An 11,364-nucleotide genomic window follows, 5' to 3' on the forward strand; every position below is an offset into this window, starting at 1 on the left:
AGATAAAATTGTAATGCACACTGCAAAAAAAGATTTTTAAGAAAAAAATTCTTAGTATTTTTGTCTTGTTTTCAGTACAAATATCTAAAAATTCTTAAATGAAGATGCTTTTTCTTGATGAGAAAAACGACCCAAGAAAAATAAGTCTAGTTTTTAGACCAAAAATATCAAATTTAAGTGATTTTGTGCATAAAACAAGCAAAAAAATCTGCCAATGGGGTAAGCTAATTTTTCTTGAATTTGGTGTTTAAGAAAAATGTTCAAGAATTTTTTTGCTTACCCTATTGGCAGATTTTTTTGCTTGTTTAATGCACAAAATCATTTAAAATCGATATTTTGGGCCTAAAATCTGGACGTATTGGGTCATTTTGCTCATCAAGAAAAAGCATCTTAATTTAAGAATTTTTAGATATTTTTACTGAAAACAAGACGAAAATACTGAGAATAATTTTCTTGAAAATCATTTTTTGCAGTGCATTAGACTAAATCTGCTTATAAGATATTTTACTTCCCATACATGACCACATATATTTATGTTAAACTTATGAATAAACGTATATGAATTTGTTACCTGTCATGGTGTTGCCGCCCTTGTATGGCAGATTGTTAATGGCTCTGAGGAGTTCGCCCCGTCTGAAGTGCTGATTCAGATTAAATTCGGTTCTGGTGTCTGTGCTGTACTGGACTACACCAACTCTGGTCTTATCTTCTCCCAGATCAAATGCTCCAGCCATGGCCGCCATGAAACTACGGATGAATTTGAAATTATCTCGCCCGACGCTCCAAGAGCCGTCCACCAAGAAGACCAGATCAGCGATGGCACTAGCTGAGCATTCTGGGAAAGATTGAGGAATCAGAGGTAAATAGAGGCACATTCAGTATTGAAATCATTACAGTACTTATAAAGACATATAAACTCATGCAGTCTGTCTGTGTATTGCGCAAATAAAATATTTCTGCATGCAACGAAAATCACTCATTGCACATTCCTATTTTGACATATGGATTGGGAAATGATACTGGGTGTCTCCAGACGTCAAAGATCTTATTAGGCGAGTTGTTACTAGTCTTTGCTCTCTATTGAAATCCATTAATTTGTATCCTTCAAGCGGTTGGAAAAAATTCCTCCCTGTCCAATCACTTCTGTCCTCAACCACAATCTGAGGAATTTGCCATCCTCGAACGGATCGAGTCGGGTACATCTGCAGACGATACAGGACGGCCGTTTTGGACGTATCGCAGCTTGCCCGCCTTTATTCGAGTAATTCGATTCATTTATTTTCCACATGCTCCAGCAGAAGGGAAGCGCTGGAGCGCAGACGCTGTAAAGCACAGCAAACAGGACTGGATTCTGTTAGTGAGTCGTCAGCAGAAGCCACAATAACTAACTCTTATGGTATTCGGAGGAGGGGGGTGGTGGTTGTATTTTCCACTTCTGCTTAATGTAGGAAAGGAAAAATAAATCCGTTCACCTTCATGTGTAGGAAAAGGCCACGATGGTGCTCTTGTAAAGAGAACGACTGTAATGATTTCCACACTCATCGCTATGTCGCTTTCAGCTTTTATTTCAAATCGGCCGCAACTTACAAACTCGCACCCGGAACGCTGGGAACGCCGACTTAAAAATGAATGACAAATGTGGTTCATTGTTGATGCCAATAAGCTAAATGTTATCAGGAATCAGAGTGCAAACCAATGGAAAAATCCTAACAGGAGTTTAAAGTGAGATACTCACGAACTGAATCTGAGACCTGAGGCTTTCTGGTAGCTCCTTCAAAACCACTCGATTGAACTAGAACACAAAAAAGATTTAAGAAATAGTTAGACAAATATATTGTTGTACCACAGGCTGTTGAATGCTTTATTCTGATTGGTTGAGAAATGTTCCACCGGTATGCATTATTTTTTATACCTGCACACCTGACCTCTCAAATGTCTTAAAATAGGCACCAGAGCAATGTTTGTGGTAATCGTGGTATAAGAGCAATAATTGACTCCGGTCCTTTGAATTATTTGAAAATAATGCACACCTGTGGTGTAACAGCCCTACATATCGAGTCATGCCATATTACATCTTGGGTGTGCATTATTTTCAAATAATTAAATGGCCCATTGTCAATTATTCCTTAATTCATGAACCACAATACCTGGTCTCAAGGCAAGTTGTGTTATAGTTCAAATTTTGATACATTTTTTCGTGTTTGATTACACAAATTTCTGCTGTTTTTTGTGTCTCTGGAGACTAATGTCTTTTTCATCGTTCCCAGTATGAATTTCTATCAATGGCTGTTCATGTCTGTGGCACGACTTTCTTTATTGTGTCATTTTTTATCTTGTTTTCTCATCATTGTTTTCTATTTTTTGACCATTGTCGCTTGGGGTTTTTGGTTAGAATCAGTTTCTGTGACTTCCTAACCCAAACCCCAACTCTAACCCCAACTCCAGGAGAGAATAGTTTTAAAATCGGACGGAAAACATGTAGAAACCAATGCATAAAATGACATCCTAACGCAAACCACAAATCTACCCCCAAGCGACAATGATTTAAAAATAGGAAAGAATGATGAAAAAAATATATAAAATGAAATGATAAAGAAAGTCGTGACACAGAGACGAACAGCCATTGATAGAAATTCGTGCTGGGAAGGACGAAAAAGACATTCGTCTCCAGAGACACGAAAAACTGCGGAAATTCGTGTCATCAAACACGAATAAATTAATCAACATTTTCGTAACTAACACAACTTGCCTTGAGACTGTGTTGGAAATACTGTAGAGCTAAACATGAACTGCACAAAAATAAGTGATTCCAACACCAAATTGAAAAGCTGGGACTTTGTGTAAAGTCACAAAACGTTTAGGATTTTTAAACAAGACAAAGAAACCTGACAACGTAAAGAATGAAGATTCACAATATATCTAGAAACTGAAACATTAACTCTTAAAGAATAGTGGCTTCATGATGCCATAGATGAACTAAAGAACCTTTAACATCTGAAGTAAACAATTATCTGCATGCTTGTAAAAAATAGCTCATTGAAATTTGGCTCCCCTTGTGATGTCAGAAGGGGATCTTATTATAATAATACCTCCCCTTAATCTGCACTATCCAACATTTACTGCAGAGAACAACTCATTTACATTTTAAAGGACACACCCAAAAATCACAAATACAAAGTGTCAATTTTAGCATGCTATAATAAATGATGTGTAGTGTATTTTTAAATTAAAATATTAGATATGTACTCATGTAGAGACACCAAAGATGTATTTGACATAAAGGGCTCTATCTTACACCCGGCGCAATGCAGCGCAATGCGCAACGCAAGTGTCTTTCGCTAGTTTCCACCCTAATTTTCACGTTTAGCTCCGAATTGTTTAAATAGCAAATGCATTTGCGCCCACTTTTGCGCCCATGGGCGTTCTGGTCTGAAAACGAGGTGTGTTCAGGCGCATTGTTGGCGCATTGCTATTTTGAGGCAACTAAAATAGACTACGCCATTGACCAACAAAAACCTGCTCTAAAGTCTAAAGTCAATGGCGCAATGTGTTTTTTGTTATTTAAAGAGCGCATTAGTAAAATGCGCCTATAAACGGGAGGACAACGCGGGTTTGCTTATCACAAAGTACATGAATGCGCAGCAGCACAAAAATGCTTTTAAATATGAAAGATTAAAGGATTGAATGTAAAAGATTATTATTGAATCTCTTGGACATAAATGAGGACTGATTATGAGACGTTGGAAGGCACAAAGAGCTGCTTCACCTGCAGCCTGGTAAGTAAATAAATGCTTTGCTTTGAACAAATGCGTCTGTTTTTAAATGTTTTTTTTAATGCTACCTCACGGATTTATTGTATATAATGTACCTGTGGATATGGTGAGATGAGAAACATTTGTAAGTAATGCTTAAAAAACTCTTTGCTAAAAAAAACGCTGTCCAAAGTGCTGAAACGTGAGGAGAGCCGTTTGTAATTTCTTTATCTCCTGTTTGTTACAAATAAAGTATTTTTAGAGTACAAACCTTTTCTTACATACTTGTAAATTATGTTTTGATGATATTGGATAGCCATACATTTAAAGCAATTACAAGCCTGCTTTTTACTTCCATGACTAAAAGAAAACGGGTTTTAAAGGTTTTAATAAAAAATAACAATTTCAATACAAGTGAAAAACAACACAATTATTTAACATTAATCTTAAACTGGGGATCGTCTTCCTCCGCTTAGTTTTTCAGTTTACAAAGTCCGTCATCTAAATAGGGATTAGACATAGCGCCAGCGCAACTTGCTTTTAAAGGGGATGAGAGCTGTGACTCTCATTGGTTTACTGCACGTTACGCCCAAAATACTCCCATTACAAAAGGACCTACCCTTTTCGACCATGCGCTCGGCGCAAAAACCATTTTTCCCGTCGTTAAATTAGCAAAAGTGGATTCGGACACGCCCATTTAGACGTTGCGCTGTGCGCTTTAGACAATGCGCTTAGATCGTTAAAATAGGGCCCAAAAAGTCTTGTGAAAATGTCCCCTTTAAGAGTGCTGTTACCTCCTTTGAACAAAATGTCAGATTTTCTTGGAACACTGTAATCATATGCTGGGAAAACACGGATCTAATGTTTTTCTATTCCAGTTCATTTGTACAAAATGAGATGATAAGAGGAGGAATGCAAAACAGAAGAATGTTCATTCATTGACTTGGCACTTACTGGTAATTTGACCAGAGATCGGTATACTCTCTTCTGATCCAAGATATGAAGTTATAATAACAACATAATCCACATCAGCGGTCAGATCTTTGATGGAGGTTTTGGTGGAGGACGCAGACAGTGTGAATTCTTTAACTGGCTCATCTACAGACAGAATTAAACAAATGTTCAATGTCATATAATAATATACATTCTGCATGAAGATAACATCAACTAGGACTATCATTTCAAGTAGATAAATCTAGTTCAGACATACAAGAGTTGGATTAAGAAAACACTAATGACTTCCCAAGACATTGAAGAGTAAGCGTGTGCGTGTGTAAATCACATGTGAAGGGCGCGTCTGAACGCAGTCTCTACTTTTGCCCATGGCTGTCGTTTACCAGATGCGCTCTTATCTTAAGAAACCTGCAGTACCTTTACTACATTAACAGATAACAGATAGTTTAAATTTACTTAAACTGTATATTTTTGGTCTTAAAACTAGACTTATTTTCTTAGGTAATTTTGCTCATCAAGAAAAAGCATCTTAATTTAAGAATTTTTAGATATTTCTACTAAAAACAAGACTAAGTTAGAAAGTCTTTTTTTGCAGTGGGGACACCAAAGATTTATTTTACATCTTTAAAAAGTCTTGTGAAATGTCTCCTTTAAGTTAATTTGTGCTTAAAACAAGCAAAAATGTGGTAAGAAAATGTTTCTTGATTTTTTCTTGAATTAAGTATTTAAGAAAAAAAGTTCAAGATTTTTTCTGCTTGTTTTAAGCACAATTAAATTGATTTATTGCATTTAAATAGACTTATTTTCTTAAGTCATTTTGATCATGAAGAAAATGAAAAAAAAATTAGGAATATTTAGATATTTTTACTAAAAACAAGAAAAAATTCTAAGTTAGAAAGTCATTTTTTTTTTTGCATTGCACATCTTTAGCAAATCTTGATCAAATATACTAAATTAGTTTAATATTTAATTGTTTTAGTTTTTTTCACCCACCTGTATTTGACATGACTTGTATTCTGTAGCCTTCGATTCGAGATAGTGGTTGCTTCCATGTCATTTGTACTGTGTTTTCATTTAAAATCTTAAATCTCAAGTCTGATGGAGGCATTACTGTGGAAAAAGAAGGTAAAAAGTTATTTCCAAGAAACCCTTCCAGAGCTGTATTTATGAGAGGAGAAACAGATTTATGGACGAAACGAAGTTCGTCGTTGGGAGAGAACTCGAGACGACATGAAACAAACGTGGACGGCGGCCATTTTGGGTCAAAATGACATCTGTTTGAGCTGACCACTCAAGCATAGACAAGTACAGAACGTTCAACAAAGACCTCAACAAAATGTGACACGGGGTTATTGACCCCTGACCTCCGGTCGTGACCTGTGACCTGCATGCAGTGATCATTGAAGGCGACCCATCACAGTTAAATGATGAGCCGTGGTGTCATCACAAAGATAAAAAACTTTGACTTCTGTATTTAAGACTTAATAAAAGTGTACACTGATTTATTTCACAAATGAGATAAAGGACAGTGACAAACAAATAACTGTGTGAACACAAAGAGGTTACGTCAACTGGAAACTCATGCACTTGTACATGAAAAGTTGTCTGCAACAACTTGTGGGACTGAAAGGTGTCATGTACAAGACGCACACGTAGAGGAAATATTTTAAAGTGATATTCTTGAGGATTTGTTGCGTGTGTGTGTGTATGCGTACTCTCGTTGGGTTTTATTCGTGATACACAAACAAAGTCATTCGTCCTTGTTGCATTAAATTGAATGAAACGATTTTCCTAAGATTGTTTTGTTCTACAAAATTACATCTGCTCGTGTTTCATGAATAAAGCCCCATTGTCTTTAAAAGATCTGAATCTGTGTGGAAAACATGTGCAGACGTGCTGGAATATCACGATAAAATATTTGTGAAGCCGTGGCTCTGATCAGATTTTGACCAGGGCTTAAGCTTGACCGAAACAGACTCACCAAAATCATCAAGATTTACCAACCTGGCTGACCAGATGTACCAATCGACTCCATTTCGGACTCCAAATGGGTCCAACCCAAGAGCTACCTCACATCTCCACAAGCCCAACGCACATTTAAACCAATCGCTTTCCAAAACTTTCTTTTGTTTCTTTCTGTCCAATTGGTGTAGCTTGTGAAAACGTCAAGATCTTTGAAACAGCATTTAATGACATTGAGCTCGGTGCGCAGAGCATTTTGTCATAATTTGGCTGATTTAATGCATTAGTGTATTTGATGTTAGCCAGCACACTGATGTTTTATGTTATTAGTACAACACGTCAAAATGAAGACCTTTACTCGTTTTTCCATAGGTTTACACTGACAAGGAACACAATTACCAAGAACTCGCTGTCATTCATTACCACGAAAATAAGAAGAATTTAAAGCTCATTTTTGTTCCCTTCGAGACAGGAAAGGGAAACTTGGCTTCAAAATGGAGATTTTTCGCTGCAAGACCGGTGAATTGTTCCACATATGCACTTTCCACTGTAAATTGTCAATGTGTGCTGTGTTTATTGAAGGATTTGATAGGGTAATTTCACAGTTTTACTGCCCTAAGACACAAAGTCGCAGAAGATCTGCGTTACTGAAACATATAACGACTCAAATAAATTATAAAAGTCTTTTACTTGAAGTTAAAAGTGAATCTTCCTGTCTGAAAATTCTACCCAGTCTCACGAGGTTCGTGATATAGTCAGGTAATTTTTTGATTTATTGGACTATACTAATTTTTCTGATTTATTAATTTTTTTATATGTCGCCTGGCGTTATTGGGTTTGGGTAGGGATGTCATTTTATGTAAATCTAACCCTAAACCTAAGCGACAATGGTATGAAAGTAAGTGATAATCACACAAAAACAGGAATTTGTTATACGATAATAAAAAACGCAGAAATTCGTGATAATATCACGAAAAATAATAAAAAAATTATGTGTCTATTTAAGGAAATTCGTGAGACTGGGCTGGAAAATTCTTGAATCCTTTAACCAAAGATGCACTGTAAAAAATGCAGCATTTTAAGTTTAAGTGAATATAAAATAAAAGTTCAACAATTTCAACTAGTTTTTATACGTCAACTTAAAATAGAGGTTGAATTGACTTGCAACCAAGTTTTAACTTGATGCTGCATTTTTTTCCAGTGTGGGTCTGAACTTGGATTTGAAAGTGGATTTAATAAAACTTGCATGTGCAGAAGAATGGAAATGAAAAACTGTTGAATGGGATCTAATTCAACATTTTACAATTCAATTACAGTTTTTCCTCTTGTGTTATTTATTATATAAAATACATATTCATGGTTTTTATTTTTTTCACAATTGTTTCAGTTAAAGGGACAGTTCACCCACAAATGAACACCCTCATGTTGTTGCAAACCTTCTGTATACAAAGAAAGATATTTTGAGAAATGTTTGTAACCAAACCATTTGTGGACCCTATTCACTTTCATAAAAGAATACTATGCAAGTGAATGGGGCTTCTGATCGGTTCAGTAACAAACATTCCTGAAAATATCTTCCTTTGTGTTCATCAGAACAAAGACATTTATCACAGGTGTGTAACACATGATGACAGAATTAACATTTTGGGTCAACCATCCCTTTAATGTCCTCTTTCACCCCTAGTGTCTGAAATGAGGCATTACACACAAAACGCTGCATATTCATGCACATTATTGAGATTTTCCTCATCTCATTTAATGCATTTTTTGTGAAAATTCTCAACAAATGTAAAGATCAATGACATTTTATAATATAAACACTGATTAAATTATAATGCATGGTAACATTTTAAAAACACATTTCCTAGACCCTCAAAAAGAGAAATATATTGATTTTATGCATGTGAATGAAGTATCTAAGATGGATCTAATGAAGTGAATGAAGGATCAGATCAATTGTTTTGTAATAGAGACAGATGTGGTTTGGCTGTTTTACCTTGAGCATTGACTGAAGCCAGTACTGCAAGTGTCATAAGAGCAGCGGCGGCCAAACGCCTCAGCAACATCTTCTCTCCAATATTAACAGAACATCAATCAATCTGAAAAATAACACACACAGTCTGATCATAAATCATAAACATCAGCCAAACTACTGCACAAACTCATTTTTATTAATGAACTTTTCATTCATATATGAATATTTTATTACTTCTGTTTCTCTGGACACTAAAGGGGAAAATGTTTTCCATGATTAATACTTGAAACATTTGAGAAAATTTGCTTAAAACCAGAGCAATAATTACTATCAATTACTGCTGATCTCCGGAAACTTTTACAGTTCAGAAACATTATAGACTCCTTTAATGCTTATATACTTAACCTTCATCTGTTTAACATTGGAAACTGTGAGATCATACACTTATATATGCAATGGTCTGGACAGTTGCCTGATCTGAGATCTGCACATCAGGGCTGGAAAAACCTCTCAGCAGAGTTCTTGCGCCTCCTGTTGAGCCTCGACAACCACAAACTTTCTCTTCTGAAACTCATGCTGATGGAAACTGACTACTCCAAACTATTACAATACTTTAATAAAGTCTCAGATGATACGAGACACTGCCTGTGAAAACTCAACTCAAGTCATTTAACTGTTTTCTACATAAAAGCATCTTACAAGAACATTCTGTGAAAATATTATCTTAATATCTTTAATACTGACTGAGTCAAAGATTGATACCATAATGAAATATGTGAAATCAAATTTTGATGACAGACTTTTGGACTCTAGCCTGTTTTTCACAAGCAGAGTCACATCACAAACTAATTAGTAGGTTTGTTAATCTTCAGCATTTTTCCAATTTCTTTATTGCACATGACTCATATTAACTGAGAGACTTCATGTTTAACCCTGGAGAACCCAGGAAAATCCAAAAACCCATTTATTCTATTGAACAAATTTGACCCTGTGGGTTCTCCGGGGTTAAAAAGGAATTTGTCTTATTTTTAAATTAAATTGTGACTAACAATGGTTAACAGCCTGGAGAGCAAGAACAGGAAATTAATGACACATTTAGGTCAAATACGATCTAAAATCCTAAAAAGTGTTGAATATTTGTCGACCACACATATATGCTGTAATGCAAAGTGTGAGCCAACTAAAAAAAAAAGTTAAGATATTGCATGCATATTCTAGAAATAACAATGATAATGAGTCAGAATTTACCTAATAAAGTTAAACATAGGTAAAAGAAAAGAAAACTTTACACACACAAGCATATAACACACATGAATGAGATAAATGAAACAATTTAGATTCCCGAAATATGTTTAAAACCTCCAAACAAAAGAAAACTCTCATCCCTAAGTTTCTTTAAATAAAGAGGACAATAAAGGGAGGGGGGATGGAAAATGAAATCACCATTCAAACGTCTATGGAAAAAAGTGATCAGACAGCAGAAAATGGGTCAGCATTCACCTCACGTTAAAAAACGAACACTACAATGTTTTAATTTTGATTCATAAAAATCCACATGGACTCACCAAACTCCTCAAGGTTCCTTAAACTCTCTCAATACATCACAGGACTGCTGGATGAAGGTGATGTCAGATGTTTAGAATTTCTCCGTGATGAAGAATGTGATGAAGATCATCCACAGCTCGTGAAGGCTGCACCCAAATGCACAGGATCTCACACCAGCACGCGCTTCTTAACAGGGGGCTGAGCCCGAACCCGCGGCTCTGACGTCACACCGGCAAGCGCTTCTCAATGTGGAGGGCTGAGCGAGACCCCGCGGCTCTGACGTCACACCCAGAAGCGCTTCTCAATGTGGAGGGCTGAGCGCGAACCCGTGGCTATGACGTCACACCGACAAGGACTTCTCAACGTGGGCTATGACGTCACACGCGCTTTCATAACGGAGGGTTTTTATTCGTTTCAGAGTGGAATTGTTTTTTTTTTATTTAACATGAAGTTGTATCATTACAACCAAAACATAACAATCATTAGGGGTAACATCATAAGAGAAAAAACTAAAAGTATACAATTAAAAGAAGAAGAGGGCATTGTATAAATTAAGAAAAATCACAACTTAAAAACATTGGAAAGATTACAAGTCGTGTGAATTGTACAAATTGTGCATGTTCTGAGTGAATTTTATCCAAAAATAACTATTTTAGGACTCACAAAAAAACTTTTACAATTACTTTCATAACGGAGGTCCGAACTAGACCCCGAGGCTGTGACGTCACACCTCTAGGACGTTGCTTTCGTCATAGCTGCAGCGTGTTACTCATCAAAATGTTTACTGTTTATAAAAAAAACTGGGGGAAGTAATCGTGTTACAATACTTCAGTTAATATTTGCGTGTTATTCCATCTAAACGTTCAATTATCTAAACTAAACGAAATTAACTTTCACTAAATTAAATTTCTGTCGCTAATAATCGAGCTGCACGCTGTGGAACTCAAGATACAATTTCAAACGCTTCAAAACAAGATACAATTATACTATAAATCTATGACAACGTGATGAATAACACAAAAATTGATATTTGATGATATTTGATGTATTGTAAAGTTATCGACATGTGAACGAGGCTTAGATCGCTACATGAACTTCATTAATGTGAATCTGTAGCCCTCTAGTGGTTGACTCAGGTAACACACAGTGAGCACAGAGGGCTGTTTTAGATCGAAT

At 36.0% G+C, this 11,364-nt stretch overlaps 1 protein-coding gene across 3 annotated transcripts in view; it reads right to left on the reverse strand.

Moving 5' to 3' along the window:
- The window catches only part of col12a1b (collagen, type XII, alpha 1b), an 80,024-nt gene extending 69,659 nt beyond the window's left edge, over positions 1 to 10,365 (reverse strand). For all 3 annotated transcript variants that reach the window (XM_073811371.1, XM_065256561.1, XM_073811372.1), the window contains exons 1-6: positions 10,209 to 10,365; positions 8,665 to 8,767; positions 5,700 to 5,816; positions 4,707 to 4,850; positions 1,736 to 1,792; positions 572 to 835 (exon numbers count right to left, since the gene is read on the reverse strand). In XM_073811371.1, coding sequence (XP_073667472.1) covers positions 572 to 835; positions 1,736 to 1,792; positions 4,707 to 4,850; positions 5,700 to 5,816; positions 8,665 to 8,734 — 652 coding nt within the window. In that variant the 5' untranslated portion in view covers positions 8,735 to 8,767; positions 10,209 to 10,365. The remainder of the gene's footprint in view (positions 1 to 571; positions 836 to 1,735; positions 1,793 to 4,706; positions 4,851 to 5,699; positions 5,817 to 8,664; positions 8,768 to 10,208) is intronic.
- Positions 10,366 to 11,364: the final 999 nt, after the last annotated feature.

Source organism: Paramisgurnus dabryanus, chromosome 12 (genome assembly GCF_030506205.2).
Source record: "Paramisgurnus dabryanus chromosome 12, PD_genome_1.1, whole genome shotgun sequence".
Taxonomy (NCBI): Eukaryota; Metazoa; Chordata; class Actinopteri; order Cypriniformes; family Cobitidae; genus Paramisgurnus; species Paramisgurnus dabryanus.